Here is a 21,250-nt window from a genome sequence, read left to right on the forward strand (position 1 = left end):
AAAGAAAGAGCAAATGAATCAATAATTACCCTAACCTATCTGATTAAACAAATGCTTTAGCTTTTGTAAACAAACACATCAATTTAGTTATAATATAATAGACTTCTATTTCATTGAGAGCTAAACTCTAATGATAGATTGTTGTGAGTCATCTGTTTTAGCAGAGTTAGGAAGCAGGCAATGACCATAGGTGCTATTCTGCTTTACACTATGATTTCTTTTGAGAATTGTTCAGTGATCAAGCTTCCTTTTGTACCTTGCAGTTGTTTTAATATAATATCCAAATTTAGGGGAAAAAAAAGGTTGGTAAATGTTGTCTCTTGGTGACACAAATAATAAAACGTATCCTTTAGTCCTTGCTATAGGAGTTTATACCTGGTTATAAAGTGAAGTTATAAAAGAAGAAGTGAGTTACTTCACTCATGACCATGTGCATTAAAAACCCTACAAGAATTATGACAATCTGTCTTTGTAAGTACAGAACATTTCTGTTTGGTGCCAAAAGCTGTTTGGCTTTCTGGGCCAGTGTCACAGTTCCTGGAGAAGGCCAGTGAGGAAGCTGAACTGTACCTATGCTGTGTACATATGGAGTGCAGTACTGGGAGAGAGCTCAACAAGGAGTGAGGGACCCATGCCACATGGAGTGTTGTAGCACTCCACAGAGAGCCTGGGCATCTCTAGAAGCAGTAGTACAGACAAGGGAATGGTAGAGAAAGGATTTCTTTGGTTACCTCTGCAGTAGCAGGGCTCAAACTGCTCAGAAATCCAACAGAGTTGCCACATCATCTTGTGTTAACTGTATTTTTCTGCTGCAGCTTGTAGATGTGCCTTTTGGAAAAGTGTGAGCATTTAGTTCTCCTGGTGGTGTGCAGAAGTCTCTGGCCTCTTTTCTTCATAGCACATTGTAACTCTGAGATTCCCTGCAGAGCCAGAAAGCACATACTTTTCCACCTGCAGGTTCCTTTTGGGTATACCTTGGGAATAAAGTCTTGGTAAAGCAACAAGATCAAGAGAATGAAAAAGAAAAAAAATTAAGGTTTGCTGTAGTTTTCTCTAAATAAAAAAAAGTCCAGCATAGAGCTTTGGCTGCTAGGATAGTTGGTACTTCATGATGCTTCAAAGTGGGTTTTCTTTTCTTTCTGATGATTTTTCCCCCGGCCTTCCAAAATATGAATTAGACTTTTACATTGCTGAAGGTAGGATAACACAGAAATATTATCTCAACATAATGAAAATGATGATTAAATACGTACTGTAAAATTTCATGAAGCTGTTCAGAGTTAAATGTTTCCATTTACTTTTCAATGAGAGTGATTTTTGAAATGTCACCTATTGTGTAAGCATTATATCGCCGTCTAGGGGTCTGTGTACAAATCACAAACAGGATGGGACTGCTCTGGAACGTGCCTTGAGCTGTTTTATTTTTCAGCATCAGTCTCATTACATGGTTGTGACAATGGGAAGATGCCATCAGCATCTTATGCCGTTAGATTTTGGGGACTCTGATGGAGTGGAAAATGTAAAAGCTGTGAAACTTTTTGATAATTTGATGATGTTTTCTTTGTGAATTCCAGCAGATTAGGTATCCCACATTATAAGAAAGAGTTTAATGATCAAATTCAACAGGTTTTTTACAACTGGTCTTTTAGAGGCCAACCTTTGAATTCTACATTTAGGTCAGAACTCAAAGTCTGACCTTTAGGCTTAACACACATGGTAAAGCAGTATATTCTTTGTAACTAAGAGGCAGACTTCCAGTGACAGATACTTTTTAGTCCAGTATCACTCAAACAGCCAGACTGAATTCACAACTGTAAGGGAGTTGAACGTAAGGAAAACAATTTACACTGAGCCTGACAAGTGGAGAGCCAAGGTCAGTGTTATTCTACAATCTAGATTGCGTTGAGGAATTGGTTAGAGACATTTTGTGGTGTTAATTGTTTTATGGCTACTCTGGAGTGAAAGTCTGCTTTATCCCCAAAGCTGAAGCCATAAGAATGTAACTTTTTGTTCTTTAATGGACAGATTTATGTCAATGGGGAGGTATTCAAGTCCCAGTACAGGATGTGGTCCAACTTCTCTCTCAACAGCCATGCTTGCTGGGTCCCTTATTTGAGTTATGCCCAAGTGAACAAGCCACAGACACACTATTTGCTGTATTGGATTCAGGTAGTGCTCAAAAAGTATAATCATCCTTTTTTCCCAATCCAAGTTGTCTCCCTCCACTATTACAAACGATAGAGAAGAATTGAGACGCATTTACCTCCTGCATGCCTCTTGGCCTTTTGATGTAGTGTGTATTTCAGACTGTGATTCCACTGGGTCTTTGCCAGGGCATCCTTGGAGATGATGCTGAGGCTGGCTGGCCCATCTCCTGATACCTCCCCTCTCTCCTCTGGTGTGGTCATGCAACAAGTAGGAAACAGATGTTGCTGAAAGCTGACAGGTTGCTACTTGGGAGGAGGAGAAGGGAACCACTGGAATGTGGTCCCAGGCTGGAGAAGAGGAGGGCAGATCTTGAGCTTTCAGCACTGGCCCACACAGATTTAATAAAAGCAGATAATTTGAAGAAGAACATTGTTCAAGTAACCAAGGTGACCAATGAACCTCAGCAAAATTATTGACTTTGCTAATTTGTATTTATTTCAGTATTTGGCAGAGTTCATTGAAGGTGGTATTATTTTTGACTGTTGAGAGTGTTTGTAAATGAAAGTCAGCTGAGCTGGATTCCTTACATCTTTTTTGAGTTCTACTTTTTGTAGTGGTTGCATGGGAACCACTGTACCACTGTATTAATGTGACTAATACTCTGTGTGAGAACATGAAACACCAGCCCATAACACAAAAGTACAACAACCCCCACAACAAAGAAGCAAATAAGACCCCCTACCTGCCAAGAGATATCAAAAAGAGTTTAGCAGAAGATATTGTGGGTGTTAGGAAAGAATTAGAATATCCTGATTTATCATAAGGATCTACCATTAAAAAACCCATTGGTTTCAGAAAAACGTGTTCAGCTCAGAATAAAACAGTATCTGTTGTTTTGTAGTTACTGAACCTTTTTGCTGTACTTAAACAATATAGCAATGAATAGACTTCCCCTAAATTTCCATGAAAAGTAGCATCATGTTGTCATTTGAATTAGTTAAACAAGGCTTATGTAAAATGAAGAAGATACTTGTGCTGAAACAATAGAAGTATGCAATAGAGAGCATGCACATGCTGTGTTACGTGTACGTGTTGGTAGCTGCATGTGCAGATGTACTGTGGTAGGACTTGGAAGGTGGATAGGGTTAAATTCTTAAAGGTGATATATGGGGTGTGGTTTTTTTAAGGGTACTTGAGTGATTTTTCAAGTTCAACTTTAGAAATATGAAAGAATTATTTGAGGACTAAAGGATTATACAAACTTGAATGCTGACCAAGGTAATACAAAAATAAAGAGGGATTTGCCTTCTGAAAAGTTGATATTTATATGTACTAAAGTGCAAGACCTCTGAATGCCAAAGAAACTTTAAAGTTCTGCTTGACATGGGCTGAATTAACAGTAATGTTGGATTTGTGAAACCAAATAAAATATTTTTTGTTGTGACTGTTTATTGAAAATTAATTTTTCTGGGACTGGCAATCTGTTAGTTGGGTTCTCGTGAAGGAAGCAAATAATTTTGTGGGGGCCTTCCATGTATTGTATAAAAAATGTCAAGTTCTTCAAGATTTTGCCTTATAGGGCTAAATTTAAAACTATTTTTTTCCTTACTGTTCTTGAAGACAGCAATTAACATTGTTTGCAATCACAGAGCTTGTGAAATGCAAAGTGAACTGTAGTATTTTTCGATGCAGAAATTTTGGTTGAATTTATTTCCTGTTTGCTGCTATGAAGGACTAGTTAGCCATGCTAACATTCTCTGCAGGCTACATCACAGCTTGCTGTGTTTCTGTAGTTCTGGCTACCAAGCTCAAAATACAGAGGTAGAGCGGGCAAAAGTCCTATTGATTCAAGCTTGATTTTATCCATCTTTCAAGGGAGTATTTACTACTTATTGCCTGCACAGTAAAGGAGGATGAACCTTGTTAGTTGATGACCATTAAGAGTTAATTGCTAGAGTTTTTGAAGATTGTAGGTTAATTCTTTAAAAATTCTTTTTCTTATTAATTTAATACTAATGAGATCAACTAAGTGAGTATTAAGTACTGGATATGGTTTTGCTGATGAAAATTGTTGCTATTTTACTTCTGATTTTTAGGGATCCTAGAATCTATTTGCTAATTTTGCACAGTATGAAAATTTGATGGTGTTTTCAGGAGTTGTACTTGATAGTAAAGAGTTGTTTCAGTACTTTTTTCTTATTGTGAAGATGAGCTGTCAATATCTGTGTCAAACTCTGCTTTCTGAACAAGCAAAAGGAGTCTTTAATAGCTCTGTCAGCACTCAGCCCCACTGAGACAAAACACAGCCTTACAAATACATAAGTGCTGACTCAACAACTCATTGTATCTGAAACAACTCTCTGTTGGACTTTTCCAAGCACATTTGAAAGAAATTAATAGTTTTTCCCGTTCTGGTTATTACAGATGTGATGGAAAGCCAGTCTTTGCTATGTAGAAATAGTCACTCTGAGAAATACCTCCTTGCACTTGCAGTCATTTAAATAAATAGGACTGGTTAATATGAAAGTAAAAATTGACAGGAGAAAGAGTACAAGTTGTAAAACCAAAATGCTTAAGGATGGTGAATATAGATACAGTAAATGAGGATTTATTTTGGCAACCTTACTGTGAATGTGTTTGAACTCTGCCTCTGGGCATGAATCACAGGATTGGAGGGGAATTAGGCCAGAGCTTACATTAATTTGATTTCTTTACATTAAGTTTATATGAGTTTGTTCCTAAAGATACATTAACAGCAATAACTATGTCACAGACATCTTTTTATGAAAATCCTGTCTTAGGATTTTTCCTTCTTGAGAAGCTGAGAGGCTCTAAGAACAAAATGTAAACAATGGTTATCTGCTGCTGTGGAATGCAACAGGTAGATCTGTGATTGGTCTCGTGTGGATGTTTAGATTTAGTGACCCGTCATAGCAGAGCTGGCGCTCTCTTTCAGTCTGAGCCAGCTGCCTTTGTTATAATATTTTTCTATTCTATTTTTAGCTTAGCTAGCTTTCTGAGATGATTTTCTTTCTATTCTTTTAGTATAGTTATAATGTAATATATATATAATAAAATAATAAATCAAGCCTTCCGAAATATAAAGTCAACATTCTCATCTCTTCCCTCATCCTGTGGGACCCCTGTGAACACTGTCACACAACTAGAAAGTGAATTTTGGAGAAGGTTCTACCAAATATTTAACACATTAAATATGAATTTTGCTTGAAGTGGATTAAGATGTGCAAGTGTTCCTGTCATTTTCAATCAGAGCTATCAATCGCATTTGCAGTGCTTTGCAGTCACCCATGTAAAATTGTCAGTGTTGAGAGCTGCTGATCACTACTTAGGCATTTTCTCTGTCATCCCCAGGAAAGATGTCTCGAGACCGGGCGCTCAGGAAGCAGCAGCAGCTGAACAATTTGGTAGCAGCAGTGACAAAGCTCGCGAAACCTGGAGATTTGATTGTGGATTTTTGCAGTGGAGGGGTAATGTATGTTTTTGTTTATGTGGTGCAATGTTTTTCACCTTTCGTCTTTGCAGTGCTAGGTGGTTGTTGCTACAAAGAAAAGCAGATGTGCAGATGCTGAAATTTTAGCTGCTTTCAAAGGTTCTCTGATTAGTATGGGGATGCTCATCACATAATGAGTGAGCAACAGGGAACACTGAAAAGTGACTCAGATTTTGTTGTTTGTTTTTGTTTTCACAGGGCCATGTTGGAATTGTTCTTGCTTATATGATGCCATCATGTCAGGTAAATCCTCAATAAAAAGATTTCTGGTAGTCGTCTTAAAAATATGTGTATGTAGGGAGGACACATAGAAATCACAGTTGTCTCAGCAGAGGACTTAGGTTTGAAACATGCACATTTTTTAGCATGATCCCCAAATGTGTGTGGTGCTTTCCAGAGAAGACAAAAATTGTAGGAAAATATAAAATATTTTCAAGCTGATTAATATTGGCAAGTATTAAATGCCTTTGGTTGTTCCTGGGTTTCCAGCTAATCATTTTATAGATCTCAGACTCTGCTACAAGTGATTCAGAGGTTTTCTCAACAAACTACAACGTTTTCTGCTTAGTAGTGTTGTACTTTGATTTCTCAGTATTATTTTGCCTTACTTTCTCCTATGTGTGAAATTTAGGTGGTACTCATAGAAAATAAGGAGTTGTCTCTGATCCGTGCTAAAGACAGAAGTGATGAACTGGGTTTAAACAACATTTGGTTCATTCAAGCAAATTTGGACTATTTTAATGGGACTTTTAACATTGGGGTAAGTGATGATAACTTTTCCACTTCAGAACTTCAGTGTCTGATTAATTATTCTTAAACAACCGATATACATGAGAGAATAAAATTCTGTATGTCCTTACAGACTGTGAAAGTAAATGAGATTAATGTCCTGACTAGAATTTTGCAGCCCTAGTGAAGAATAAGGCATAAATAGTATTTTGTAGCTCTGTAAATATTTCTATCATCCATTTTTTATGCTGTTAATAGACTATGAACCTCTGTGGCAAGGTGCAAGCTTTCCATGCAAGACTGACTGTTCTTTAAATCATCCATCTAAAAGCCTATTTTGACTGTAGCAGAGGATGGGTAATGCTGAAAGTTTATGGTACATGAACAGTGCTATTTAACTGTTTGGTTGGTTTATTTAAGAAAGGAAAAGAAATTCAGGGCAGGAGAAAGAGGAGAGAATAAATGGTTTTAGCCCAGTCCTTCCAAGTGTAAATTTCTAATTCTCTAGCTTTATTTTCTGTGCTACATTGTCATATAAATCTCAGTGGGTGAACTAGAGAGCTATTTCAAAGTGCCAGGATCTCATGAATAATACACTGAATTGTGTGTGTGAAATGCTTAATAGTTGTTTTATGAAGTGAGTCTCCAATTTTGTGGTCATTGGAATACCTGTCTTGATTTCTGGGGGCCCATTTTAAAGGTTAATACAATGTTAACCCTGTGGAGTTTTTATTTAATAAAAAAAGTATTATATTCTCTTTTTCAAGTTTTGTGACAAGGGAGATATTGAAGTATATGTCAGCAGAGTTCACTTGGAAATTCTTCTTTACCTGCTCTTCATTACCAAATATCTGCCTAAGTCTTCACATTTTATTTTGTTTCAGATATTGAGTTCAATATATAGGGTTTACTGCAAAAGCTTCATCTTTAATTTTATTTGGGAGTTTTTCTTAACTAAATGGGTTTTTAGAAAGCCAAAGAAGAAATCATTTGGTCTAACAGATCACACAGGCTCAGCAAAGCTACTGGCTTATCTGCTGTTGTTTTAAGATCTCTTTCTGCAAGCAAAGCAGAGAGCTAGCTTTGTTTTCTACTTGGATAGATGAGGAAGTAACTATAATTGCATTCCATGATAATCTGATAGCTGTGATATTAAAATTCTATTTCTGATGTTAAACTAGTTTTATTTTTTTGTTAAATTCATATGAGCAGAAAATTTCATTGTGCAATTATTTTCTTGTTAATTTTTTAGTGTTCTGCCTGAGACTAGAATATTTGTTTCCATCTGTATGCAATTACAGTTCAGTTGATGATTAATGGTCTCCTCAGCTGAGCTTACAGCAAGCAGACTGGAAACAAAAAAGACTTTGTTTTAATTTATATCTGAGAGCAAAGTTTTTATCTTCCAGTTGCTCTACCTTGAAAAGCAGCTTTGAACCCTGAAATCTGAGCTGTGCAGTCTTAAACCTCTTCTCTAAACATGCAGTGAACAAAAAGCAAAGCAAATAATGTAGTTTTATAAATCCACACTGCTGCATAAAATCAGTAATGTGCCTCAAAAATGTCCTTAGTTTAAGTATGCACCAGACCTACTCTTTGAGGTGCTGAGCACCTGGGAGGAGGCAGAGGAGGTAATGCCCCATTTCAGTGGTGCATTTGACATCCCAGGTAGAGACAGGAGAGAGCTGCCTATGTTTCCTTGCAGGATATTGGGTACTGCAGTCATTTGTTTTTCTATAGGACAGCAGAAAGAATTTGGGTGCAACCTCTGTGTTGCCCAAACATGTCAGTGCTCACAGGTAGTTGTGATCAAATCTTATTTTAGTTTTAGTTGAAGAGCCCCTCACTAAAGAAAAGAAATAAAAGAATAAGGAGAGGAAAAAAAAATAAAAGGAGGGCAAGTTGTATTTGATGCCTCCCCCAGCTCCAGTGTTTGTTTCCTATAGGTTTTACTCAGTACTTGAAAGCCAAATTATCTAAATTTATATAATATTAGCATAATTTTAGCATAATAGCATCATTTTTTCCTTTAGATGTGACCTTCAGGTATATCTATTTCTTCTCATACTGCTTAGTTGAAATCCAGTTTTGATGTAGTTCTTTGTATTTTTGAGTTCTTTTTGCTTGACAAAATTTTTTTACATATCACCATATAGTTTTTCTGTTACTATGTATTCCACAACTACTATTTTTCTGGAGATTTGTGTTTAGTTCATTGGATATCACAATGAAGTGCATCTGCCTTTTGAGTGCTTTTGGTGAGCGACCCTTCTTCAGTGTTGATTCTTTGTTTCTTCTAGTGAAATAAACCCTAAATTTTCATCAACATAGATATGAAGGAGGGAATGAAAAACTGGAGAATTAAGGACCAGGCCTTTGGTGTAACAGCTTTAATTGCAAAAACTTCCTCATGCATTTAACTAAGTCAACCAAAAAAATGCTGGATTGTATTTAGACTGTTCCAGTGATGAATTTTCCTGTTTCCTTGGTTGTTTTCCTGCTCTAGGTGGCCCTGCACGCCTGCGGGGTGGCCACAGACATGGTGATTGAGCACTGCCTCAGGGCACGGGCTGCCTTTGTCATCTCCCCCTGCTGCTACGGCTTCATTCAAAATACAGTCAAGTTCAAATATCCACGAAGGTAAACTGAAGCTTGCAAGATAAGCTCTCAAATATCAACTTAAGTGAAGGAATAAAATCCTAAAAGAGTATAGAATTTACCATTTGAGGGTCATTGAGAGTGACCAGGCTAAGCTGATTCACACTTACAGTGAAACTGTTTCCTCCTGTTTAATCCATCCTCATGGGCAGATTGGTAATTCCTGGATTATTTTTTTTCTGGATTTATCTATTCATGGTTCAGACTTTATACAATCAACATAGTAGATACAGTATCTTATAAGCAGACCTTCTACCTTAAAATCACAAAGTTAATAGAAAACTCATGAAAATTACTCTAAGAAGCGGAATTGACTTTTTAATGTTGGAGGAAGATGTAAGCAGTCAGTTTAAAGAAATGGGTCTGCTTTATACCACAGTTTACTGCTTGTACAACTCCTTTGATTTATTCCCAAGTAGATAAGCTCTCCTGTGTTTCAGTTCATATTTTTAATACTTTTTCAATGGATTGTGTACATATTTTGTCTTCAAATCTGCCTTGTGGGAGGTACTAATATATCTCATGCTTAAGAATTTTAAGGCCTTTGATTTAAATGAAATGTAAAGGATAAGCATAAAGTGGCAGAAGATAAGAGGTTAAACAGCCTTCTGAGTCAGAACTAGGTGGAGGAAAAGGGTTGTGTTTTGGTTGGCTTTTTTTTGTTCATAAACCTGAACTTTGCATTTTGGATATCCAAGATGAAATAGATTTAATTGTACCAGGAATTACATCAATGACTTAAGTATGTATTTGCTAAAATAAGAAACTGAAACATGCAGTCTTAAAAGGTATCAACAAATCTATAGAGATATTATGCATTCATATGAAATATTTTTCATACTTTTCTATAATCAAAGTGTTCTGCTACAGAAGTGCATAGAAAGCAATTCTTTATAACTTGTCAGTTTGATAACCTTTGCCTTTAACTGTTTTTTCTTAGTCAATTTGGTACTTCCATCTCTTTTGTTTTCTCTTGTGGAACAATAATACATTAAGTCTTCTAATGAAGAGACAATAAAATTCCAAGCCTTCTAAAATGAACAGGCATATAATTTTTGTCAGTAGATTTGTTTTAAAATTGGCTGGTTAATGTTTAACTTTTCACCAGCTACATTTTTAGACCACAAAGACTGGAAATGATCGCTTAGAAAACTTTTTAATGTGGTGTTGCAAGAATATTTGTGTTTGCTGAAATTTTCAATCTAACCTCATAAGTCTATGAAAAACTATCAGCCTGGTCTTGAGCTACATTTTAGGGTTTGCTTTTTCTTTTTTTCCTTATGTTATATGATCATAGAGCATGATAGCCTGGCCATATCCCTGCAGTGTCTGTGTTCTGTACTCAATTCCATTGTAAAGACCCTTTAGCTTTGTGATACAAACAAAATATATGTGTGTACTATTAAATGTATGTGAAGTATTTGTGTGACAATGAGAAAACCACAGTAAGTATGTGTTAGCATTTATAATGATTTAAAGAGGGAGTTTTTATTAATACTAGGAAAAAAACCCCCACGAAATACACTTTTCTAGTGAACTGGAACTGTAATGGGCTTTGGTATTTTTTAAAGCCTTTCTGTATGTTAAAGATATTGCTGGGTTTTTTTTTAAATGTGTTCAAGTATATAATGATTGCTTCTGTTTTCCACTTTTGCTGTTTTCAGATGTGAATTGAATTGATTTTTTTTTTTTCAGTCATCAGTTCAAAGAAATTTTGTCCTACAAGGTATGTAAAAGGACAGAGGGAAAATATTTATTTGCAGTTTCCTGCATTTCACTGGGTCTTCTTATCAAATGAAGTATAGGTGGTTATCTTCTAGAAATAGGAGGGGCATGTGTTATGTGAAATGTTCATTATTAGTGCAGGTGCCATTGTGTTTTCTCTCCACCATCCATTTTGAAGGCTTTTTTCTTCAACAAAATTAAGTAGTTTCTCCACAAAAAACCCCACCTTTTTTGTCATAATGTATAAATGAGCCATTCCTAAGGTATTTTAATGTGCATCAGTTAAAAATTACAGGATACCAATTGGTTTAGATGTTAAATACAAGTGTTGTAATAAACATTAGATGTCTCCCTCTAATTTATGTCTAAAACGTTGGACATTGTAAGTGGGAAGAGCTTAAACAGATCAGCAAGATTTTAATACAGTACTTATATTTTATACAGTCTTTAAAATGCTGTTCAAAATTACTTTTAAAATATTGAATTTAAAAGTAATTTTAAAAGATTATCTCCACAGACCCCTGAGCAATTGGGGTCTGTGGAGATAATCTGAGAGAAACACAGGAGGAATTATCACTGAAGCATACTGACAAAATGAAGGGTAACAGGAGAGTGGAAAAGGACAAGAGCAGAGAGGTGGGCAGCAGAAAACTGGTACTGATCTGCCAAGTTTTGTCTTGTGAGTTTAAACTAGTTAGTGATGGCCAACTCAAAATTTGAAGATTAGAGGCACTTAATGTGGCATGGAAAAAGCGTTTCCTTTTGAGAGAAGCAAGGTTATGTAGGAACTTTACTAAATTTACAGCTCAAGTCCTAGACAGGGCTCTTGGCTTTTACAATATAGAAGTGATTTTTGGAGGTTCAAAATAATTCTTTGTAACAGAAATATGGAAATGAAGGAGGGTATTTCTAATATCCAGATGCTTTTGGAAACAGTGGGCAGTGCAAAGATAATGTATGTGGCAGGAAAATAGAGATTATCCTTTTTAATCCCTAACTTAGAACGAGTTTTAAAAATTCAGAAAATCTCCAGCCATCTTGTAAGGGAATAGTTCAGTTATCAGGTAATAAATGCCCAAAGACTGAGATGCCAAAAGCCACATGATGGATTTGGAGCTGCCATTATTTTTTCCCATGACTAATGTTCCTTTCAGCATCTCTGTGACATAATCTCAAAGAAGTTGGGTTTCAGTTCAGAAAAAAATTATTTACTAGCATTATTAAACCTGCTGACAGCACAGAGAGGGATGGTGTCAGTTATAAAGTCTAAGATGCCTAGATTAGGATAGTGTGTATAATCTCATTGCAACTCAGTGAATTTCTTCCTAATCTGTTAAACCACAGAGATTTAAATCACAGGGTTTGTCAATACTGTAGAAGCTCCAGAATTTTATTAATTGTGTTGCAGAAGGGCACAGGAGTCAAAGATAAGGCTAAAAAATATTGCTACTCTTAGTAACATGAGAGTCTATACAATTGGTCTAGGCTGGTTGGTGCCTCAAATAATCCTAATTATAAATAACTTCTGCTATGCAGCTAGCTGTATGTGTTTTTATATTTCATATTAATAAATTCTTACAAGTTATTGGCTAGCAGCCAAAGTTGCCATGTGTTAGCCAGACATTGTCTGTGTCATCCACTCCAGTTCCCATTTTAAATTAATTTCTCTTATCTTTTATTTTAGTGAGATGTAAAAAGACATCCAGAAGTCTGGCATTTCCAAAACTTTCTTGATGAGAACATTATGCTGTAATTCATTTGTTTATAGTTGCAAGGAATAAGGTTATGCTAGCTGTAGATTTCTATTATGATACATTTTGTGACTCTGTCAAGACACAAGGAGAATTGGAAAGCAGAACTGTATAAATTTGCAAATACAGCTTTGGAAATTTAATAGGAATGGAACAGGTAGATGTTCTAGTAAACAAGTTAATTGTTTATGCACACTTTGGGAAGTTTCTCATCCTTACTTTAGAAATGCTTTTTTAAAATTTCAGCCAACAGGGAATATGACAATTTAATCATTGTGTCAGGGGGAATCAATGTAGTCATAACAGCCTCTGGTTTATCTTTTTGGATCACACCGTAAGAAGCCAAGGATTGGAGTCAGTCCAGATGTTCAGGTCAAGTGACAAGACTTACCTTGGCTCTGGTCTGGTCCAAAGAGCTGGGAACTTGCTGTTGCCAAGAGCCAAGTTCTGTCAGGTGCCTGAAGACTGGTGAGGAGTTGTCTGTTAACATGGGTCTTCTCCCTCTCCTCTAAATCCCTCTTTTTCTCCCCAAGCTGCCTGTCACTCCAGCTTTTCTCCAACAGTGACCACATTGTCCGTGGCACCCCTTCTTCTCCGTTCTTCAGTGGTCACATCTGGGTTTAATGTTTTTACCTCTTTTGTACTGCAGGAGTAGCCACATTTGAGCTGAACTGCCTGGGTGTAACATGTTTAAGGCCTAAATGTGTTATAACATGTTCTTATTTTGCTTCTGTATTTTTTTATGAAGCTGTGAGCTGGAAACCTTCATGTCTTTGTGCTGTACTAGGGAACAAATATCCTTGCATCAAGATATTATAAATATATTTAAATGAGTAATATTTGTGTATCAAGAGATGATCATATTTTATTTTATAATATATGGGAAAATTTTTTGCGGTCAGGTGTCTTGTTTATGAATTGGGTGGAGTGCAGTGGGGGAATTGCCATCTTGTTTTAATATGAAGATTTCTTGTGGAGTGAAGACTTAGATGTTTATGGCATTCTAAAAAAAGCTGGAGTAAGTATCCTTACTTCAGAATAATGAAAGAACCTGAAGTGTCCTTAGGTGAGATTGCTCTCTCCACCTGTTATAAGAACCAAATCTTTAAAATTGTAATTTTATATCAGGTAAGAATAACAAAATCTTTTGTTATATCTTACCTGATACAAAAAACAACATGTCCTTGTTTCAGAACTATAGCTCTGGAAGCTTTGCGTGGGAGAGCACTTTGTGCTGTTGCCCATTTCTGTTTTCTCCCCATGACATTGTGGGAGACTTGGCAACGTTGTGTGATTCCAAGATGGTTCTGATTTACTCTGCCCTGTACTGAGCATTGCAGCTGTCCCACAGGCACAGCTGTCATCAGAGCAGTAATTCCACTGCCACACCTGCAAGGGTTTGCTCTCTCCCCTGGCTAACCTGCTTTCCTTGCCTTGCCTGATCTTTGAGGTGCCGTTGTGCTGGCATTGAAGGCAAGTGAGGATGGGGCTCTGCTGCTGCCCCCTCCCCTGCACCATCCCCCTGGCTGAGTGGGCAGGGAGAAAGTCTTCTGTAGAAGTGTCTGCAGAAACTTTTAATGGAACAGGGGTAGTTTGAAAGTAAATTGTGCTCCTTTTGCTGGAGACTTTCCTATTCACAGCCAGGTATTTTTTGCCCTCAGGATCTGATTGGATTTGGTGGGGCAGGGGAAATTTGACCCATCAGCTTATCCTGGGATTCAAAATCACTGCTTGGGAGAAATGTTCAAATCAACTGTTAAAGAATTTTGTCTCGGCTGCTTATTGATGCAGGGAGGCTGCCCCATTACGACTATGCTAAACGATGGCTGTGTTGCTCATCAGTTATTGAAGGCAAAATTAGTCTGCAGAATGTCTTTGAAGGATGCTGTCTTGTATACATTGCATCCCATTCAACTGCTGCAAAGAATTAGGAAGTTTAGCAAGAAATAAATACTAATGAGGAGAAGTGAGGCAGTGATTACAAACACTTGACCTACACAAGTATTTGCAGTATAAAAATGGGGATTTCCACACAGGTGAAATTTTTTAGAAATACTGTCTTCAATGTGGTATAATTTCTGATACTTTTAAGCATTTAATCAGATTTTTCTTAATGATTTTTTGTCTTTTTTATAGGAGCACATGATCCTTTGCAGATTTGCAGATCAGACAGCTGTTCAGCTTCCACCTGAACGCAGGCAAATTGGTATGAATTTCTGCAGCTATTGTGTAAACCATCCCAGTAATGGTTTTACCTTGATACAGAAAGGAAGAAGTAGGACATTTATGAATGGGGCATTAAGTAGATGTCTTCAGATAACAGTTGAAAATTTAAGTTTCGTCACATTTCACATCTTGCTGTTCTCTTCTTGCTATAGAAATGTTTTTCTTCATCCAAAATCATCAATATTAAAGTGACAGTTTGGTATTGTTGTTTTGATGGAAGCTGTAACTAGCTTTCAGGTCAGAAAAGACAGAAGGGCCTAGGAACTCTAAGTCTGCTTAGAGATAAGTCTGCTTTTTTGGCTTAGAAGAAACATTTACAAAGTATATGAAAGCAGTACTAGCTAATAAGCATAATGTTTTTAAGAAGCTTAATTTGAACAATTGAAAGTATTTCTTATACTCGCTGCACAAAAAGAAAATAATAGAGATCCTGTATAAAAGCTGACAGTAAATTTGTCAGTTTCTTTTGTCATCATCACAATATTTGAAAAAAAAATTTTAAAAAGGTCAATATTCATTACTAGTGTTGGACCCTATGCTGTAGACTGAAAATTGAAATAGGATCAAAAAAATTTTTTTGAAGGATTGTAACTCTTATCTGTTCTCAATGTCTGAAACTGCAGGGGTTTTTTCCACAAATGTAACTTTTAAGTGTTTTGCCCTGACAGTGAGTACTATTGTAATAATAATATTGGAGTCAGTGGCCATTTTGTTCAACCAACCACAGAAGGTGGTTTTCTATGAAACCACAGATGTGGGAGGATAGGGCTACAAAAGGTGATTTGCAGAGTTCTGTCTGGTTGGTTATACAAACTAGTGATTTCTTCCTGCAACATCCAAATCCATACAGGACTGAGTTGGAAAGATCTTTTTCAGGCTCTCCCTCATTATTGTATCTTTAAATTGTCTCCAGCCCAATTACTACCCCTCTCAAATCTCAAGCCACCAACAGAACTGAGGCCAAATGTCATAATAGTGAATTCAAAGCAGTGAAATTCTTCTGTAACTAAGCTGAGAAGGAGAAGATAGTTCTGGCTGGGGGCTCACTGTGGATGGACAGAGTAGGTTGGACTGAGCCCTGCATTCAACTGTGATGTGCACCAACTGCTCTGAAATACAAGGATACTGCAGGATGTATTGGTGCCACCTGCCCAAAACTTCTAAAGGCACCTGACCAGGGTGCATAGCAGGGCTGGTAATTATACAGGCACAAAAGCTGGTTATATATTCAGGAAAGAGAGATAAGCTGTTCCAGAAGGTGGTTTGGAATGCCAGACTCCTATTCCAAAGGCAAACAGGATGTGCTCCTGTCTCTTCATCTCAGACCCCAAATACATTTAACTGTGTAATTCTGTCAGGAACAAGGGAAGAGGCAGGATCATTGTGTTTGAGACTGAAGCAGGATTGTGCCCTGTTGACTTGAGACTGTAACTACTAGTGATAAAACATTTCAAAGTAGCATTAAATTTTCCTTTCAGTAGAGTTTCAAGCTGCTGAAAATACAATCTGACAAGTCAATTCTGTTTTTCAGAACATAATAATCAATTATAATGAGTGAGTAAGTAAAGACAAATGGTCCCATCATCTTGTCATGGTTGTATCATAACAAAAAAAATTCTAAGCAGAAAAAAACCCTCTGTCCTTCCTGGGTTTTTTGCTGCAGGTAAATCTGAAATAAGCTTATTTTGCATTACCAATTCAGTATGTTTGTTTATAAGTAGTTACAGCAATATGTCTCAAATCAATTACACTTTTTGGTATTTTAGTCTATTGTTCAATAACCAGAGATTTTCAGATTTTAGGTGAAAGTACAGGAAGGAAACAGCTATGGTTATAAAGGGACTAGAAGTCTGGCAATTCAGAGGGCTAAGGGGTAAACTAGACATTTTTCTTCTTCCCATTTACATTAAAGCATGTTTTTTTCCTGTAAGTTTTGAGAATACTTTTAAATAGTTGGGCCTTTCTTCGTATTAAAGAGTTAATAATCTCTTCAAGGTCTTTGCTAAATGAGGAGTACAAGTTACAGATGTGATTTGGAACATAAACCAGATTAAGATGTTTTTTAAAGTAGATTTGGAACTTATTTTTTAGATGGCTTACTGATGTGTTTTCCTAACATTACATGCATGTTTCTGATAATATTTCTACATTTTGAGTTTCTGTGTTCTCCCTTGTTGTCATTTTAGGAAAGCAGTGTATGGGACTTGTGGATCTGGATCGGGCATGGGCTGCAGAAGAGCGTAACTACTCTGTCCAAGTTATATCTATGGAGCCAGAGAGTTGCTCTCCAAAGAACAATATGTTTGTGGGCATCCCTGCTTAGAGTGTGAAACTTGCATTTGATTTGAAGCTGAGCATAAATCTTCAGTGCATAATGACATCCAGCAGATAGAAGCAGCGCTGGGAAGCAGACATCCCGCATCTTGAACGCATTGCCTTTGGAAAGGGAAGCAGCCCCCAAAGTCCTGAAAAGCAAACTGCATGCAGAGCATCACAAATCAACTTGCAATATGTCATTAAGCAACTTTTGGTTCTCATACTGAGAAGTTTCTGGATCTAATGACTGTGCATGGAATTATATCCATCTGCAAAAGTTTAGGAAAAACTGGCTTTGTTGAAGGAAAGGTGATTTCCTTTTCAGTAAAGCTGTGTCTTGGCTGCTTGGAAATTGCGTTCGTGGTCAAAACAGCATTTGTGTTCCTCAGCCGAGCAGTTATCAGCCAGCAGTGCTGATCACCAGAGGAACAGAGAAGATCAAGTTGATTGTGTTACTGAAGATGGCTGTGCAACAGGTGGTGGTCTGACTTTGCTGAAGAATTCCATGCTACTGTAGCAGATTATTTTTAATAAAAGTTCATCAGAATACTTTGGGCCTCAATCTGCTTATTAAAAATGTATTCTACCTTGCCAATAATTCTTTTAAAAGACTTCAGAATTACCTTTAAATATTATGCAAGGATTCTGTAACCAGGAAGTTGACACTTGGTTTAAAGAAACCAAACTTCTCATTATCCATTGACCAGAAAGTGGGAGCTAGACATGATGATAGTGAATGGATCCTTCACTGTTGCATTGGTAACAGAAGTGTGTTGATTCCTATTCATAAGAAACTTGCCGTACTGAAGAAATATTTATGAACAGTTCATGTGTCTACATACACCATCTTCATTGATTTTATATTCAGTTTAAAATTTGAGAAAAGTTGCTGTGTGGAACCATTTGAAAAGATAATCGTGGTTATGCTGCTCTAAAATGAAAATAAGTATTCTCCTGTGCTCCATTTTCCCCCTAATTTAAAATCACCAGTTGACACAAGCACAATGGAAGGTAGCTGCTAATGAGATTTTTACTGCATGTTTAGGGATTTTATACATCTGTGATTTCTGCCATGTTTCAGTTTATTTAATCTGAAGTTTGAAAACTATGAACATAGCTTCCAGACATGGCTAACTGAATTACAAACAATAGCTATTGGAGCAAAAAAAGAATCCAGAAGTATTTTATTATTCATGAAATGTAGATATCTTAAAGATCGAAATACCTGGGTTTTTTTTAATGTGAACACATGGAACGCTACCCCCTTATTTAAAAAGCACACAAATGAGCAAGTAGGAGTGAAATCCTACCTTTAACATGAGTTATTCCATAGATAATGATGAAACACTTTTTCTGCAACTGTTTGTGGTTACAGGAGGAACTTGAGTTTTGAAGAATGTATGGCAAATACAAAATACATGGCGATACCAGTTGTCTTCAGAGTTTTCTGCAATACTTGCCCAATGGGAATTCAGTTTCCAAATTAGTGGTATGTCAATCTGAACATTAGTCATGTTAAATTGCTTTTCTGGAGTGAGCAAATGTCTCTTTATGACTTTCTTGTGCTGAAGGAAGAACTCGTCAAGGTGAGGCAGTTGGAAACTGATGCTGTTTACAGTAAGAGTTTTCACACTTCTCTGCTCCAGAGAAGTAGCAATATCAATGCTTTAAGTATGGTGGTGTTGAACATTTGGCATGGTTTGATACTATGCAATAAAACAGAGCTTTCAGTAGAGCAGAATTCTTTGCTTTTACATGCTTCACCTCTTTTGCAATATCTGTGTCAATAGTCTGTAATAGTTTTTGGATCTACCTGAAAAGAAGGTAGATACATTTAGGGTCTACGACAGAGAACATGTGTGCTACTGGATAAAAGATAAAAATGGGTTTTTTAACACGCAAAACCAGGATTTCTTAAAAAGAGAGGTGGAAAAGGAACCTTATTTGGACAGATGACTAAGTGTTTATTAGGTGCTTCAGATGGTCTAGAAAAACAGGTAAAGTCAAACAAGAATCCAAATACCAATCTCTGTTTCCTATTTCATTAAGGTACCTGCTTTCATGTTAATGACAGCTTCCCACAGGTGTTGCTTTACTTGTGACTTAAATAAATTATTTTGTATCTGCTACCCCACAAAGAAATAGACTTCACAGGAAGAAAAAATTTATAGAAGCAAGGGAAAAAACCAGCAGAAGTAGTGCTATGTTTATATGCATGATGACATCCCATTTTTTTTTGGATGAGCCAAACTATACAAAGCGAGTTTATGACAAATTTTTTTCCTTCCCAAAATAAGGAATATTTTAATGGCATCTCACAGTATTTATCATCTTCATGGGTTACAGGATTAGTGAGGCTGCATTCCATTTGTGGTACTGGTGTGAGCTTGTTGCTGTTGGCATCAATGGGCTCTGGTTTCTTCTCAGGAGAACAGAATCTTTCTCGTGTCCAAGGATAGAGTTATGTTACTATGACTAGTAAAGCCTGAAATATACTTCAGATGAACTGATGTTTATTGAAAACTGGAGAGAAGCAGATGAAAAAAAGCATAAAAATCAAGATTTGCAGCAAGAGATAATAGCTAATTCACCACAGATTAAATCGCTAAACTGTGGCATGTACTTTCTGAAAGATGAACTCAATTATATTAATTTTTAGGTATGTTACTTTGCCCTATGTTTCTGTATACATAAATGGTATGGAATTAATAGAGCCTAAAATAGCCTAAACAAGGTGAGTAGACAGTGTGGTCCTATGAGTGAACAACTGGTGTTCTAGCAGCTAGTTATTCAAGGAGCTATCTTGATGTCCAAGGTGCATCTCCAAATACTGTTTGTGTTTTTCATTTGTCTGGCCCATTGGGACCAGCTGTAGGGTGAAAAAATTGCTGTCCTAGCATAGTCATGATTTTCCATTATCTTGAAAGTTTTCTTTTATGTTTCCCTTGTAGCCTCTAATGCTGGCAAAAGTAACCTTATAACAGGAAACAGATGACCAAGCAGTGTTAAAAGTTAGTCATCTGTGTGGACATGTATCCTTACTTTTGGTTTTTCATTTTATTCTTCATTCTGTTATTTATCTGCTTCTTCAGCCATTTTTCAAGAGATCTTAAAATGGCTGTATTTAGGCAGGGGTAGTAATAAACAAAGGACATTCCTAGTAGGTTCATTGTGCTGCCTAATTTTATGTGGCTTGACCTAAACAAAAAAAAAGGTAAAATGTTACTAATATTCTGATAAAGCCATCTTTTGATTTTTGCTGTTAATGGAACCTACTCTAGTGGTCAAAATTACTCAAAGATAATCCTTAGACAAATACACATAAAATTATTTACTTATAGGTTGGCCATAAATTTTAGGCCAATGTTTTCTGGTCATCTTTGCTAGACTTTTAGCTACTTGGTGGATGCAATGGCAGTAAGCAGAAATGTCTTTCTAAAAGCTGTATTCCTAGGTGACATGCAATGCCAGGTGTTCTCATTGAAAAGAGCATTTAATGGAACCATTTATGGTCAAGTAAGTTTAAGTAACCTGCAATGAAATGACACTGAGTTGATTTTACAATAGGTTTAAACGGATGTTAGTATGGCTCAACACCATAAGCTGAGGTGATTTTCTTTTAAAATTTTGGCATAGAGTTAGTAATTAACCCTTTAAATGTGTGTGTGTGTATATAATTTTTAGAAATTATTGGCCTAGAAAAGCACTGATTACCAAAAAGTAACTGAAGAGGTGAAGCATTAGTTTTGGTCTTGATGCACAGTTGTCAGCTGAAGGAAAAGCACATTTTCCTTTAAGCATAATCAAGTACTACTTTCAGTGGTCTTGCCTTGGGCCATTTGCTTGTCATGACAAACTCCTCATGTACAATCTCAGTCGAAGTTCCTGTGGTTTTATTACCATTTTTTAAACAAAATTGAAATAAATTTACCTGTAGATATGTCTAGTGGTACTTACATGCCCCAAATAAAAGAAGAAAACCTCTGAACTTTCCATGCTCAGACCAGCACTTTAACTACGTGGCTACCAAGGTTTTAGTTCAATAGCTTGTGCTTAGCAAGTTTCAGCTTACTAAAACTATCATTAAAAGAAATTCAATTTTCTAAGTCAATAATATATTAAGATTCTATAGAAAGACTGAAAAAGTGAAAGCAGCTTAATTTTCTTTGGTTGTAGCTTTTATTTG

General features: G+C 36.5%; 1 protein-coding gene across 1 annotated transcript in view; it reads left to right on the top strand.

Annotated features, from left to right (window-relative positions):
• The window catches only part of GSTCD (glutathione S-transferase C-terminal domain containing), a 47,421-nt gene extending 27,337 nt beyond the window's left edge, over positions 1-20,084 (top strand). Inside the window, exons 6-12 of the mRNA XM_054295889.1 lie at positions 5,521-5,636; positions 5,858-5,902; positions 6,291-6,419; positions 8,895-9,028; positions 10,742-10,772; positions 14,659-14,728; positions 16,935-20,084. Coding sequence (XP_054151864.1) covers positions 5,521-5,636; positions 5,858-5,902; positions 6,291-6,419; positions 8,895-9,028; positions 10,742-10,772; positions 14,659-14,728; positions 16,935-17,071 — 662 coding nt within the window. The 3' untranslated portion in view covers positions 17,072-20,084. The remainder of the gene's footprint in view (positions 1-5,520; positions 5,637-5,857; positions 5,903-6,290; positions 6,420-8,894; positions 9,029-10,741; positions 10,773-14,658; positions 14,729-16,934) is intronic.
• The last annotated feature ends 1,166 nt before the right edge of the window (positions 20,085-21,250 follow it).

Source organism: Melozone crissalis, unplaced genomic scaffold (genome assembly GCF_028551555.1).
Source record: "Melozone crissalis strain CALT ecotype California unplaced genomic scaffold, PUWL_Pcris_2 ptg000006l_1, whole genome shotgun sequence".
In the NCBI taxonomy this organism is placed as follows: Eukaryota; Metazoa; Chordata; class Aves; order Passeriformes; family Passerellidae; genus Melozone; species Melozone crissalis.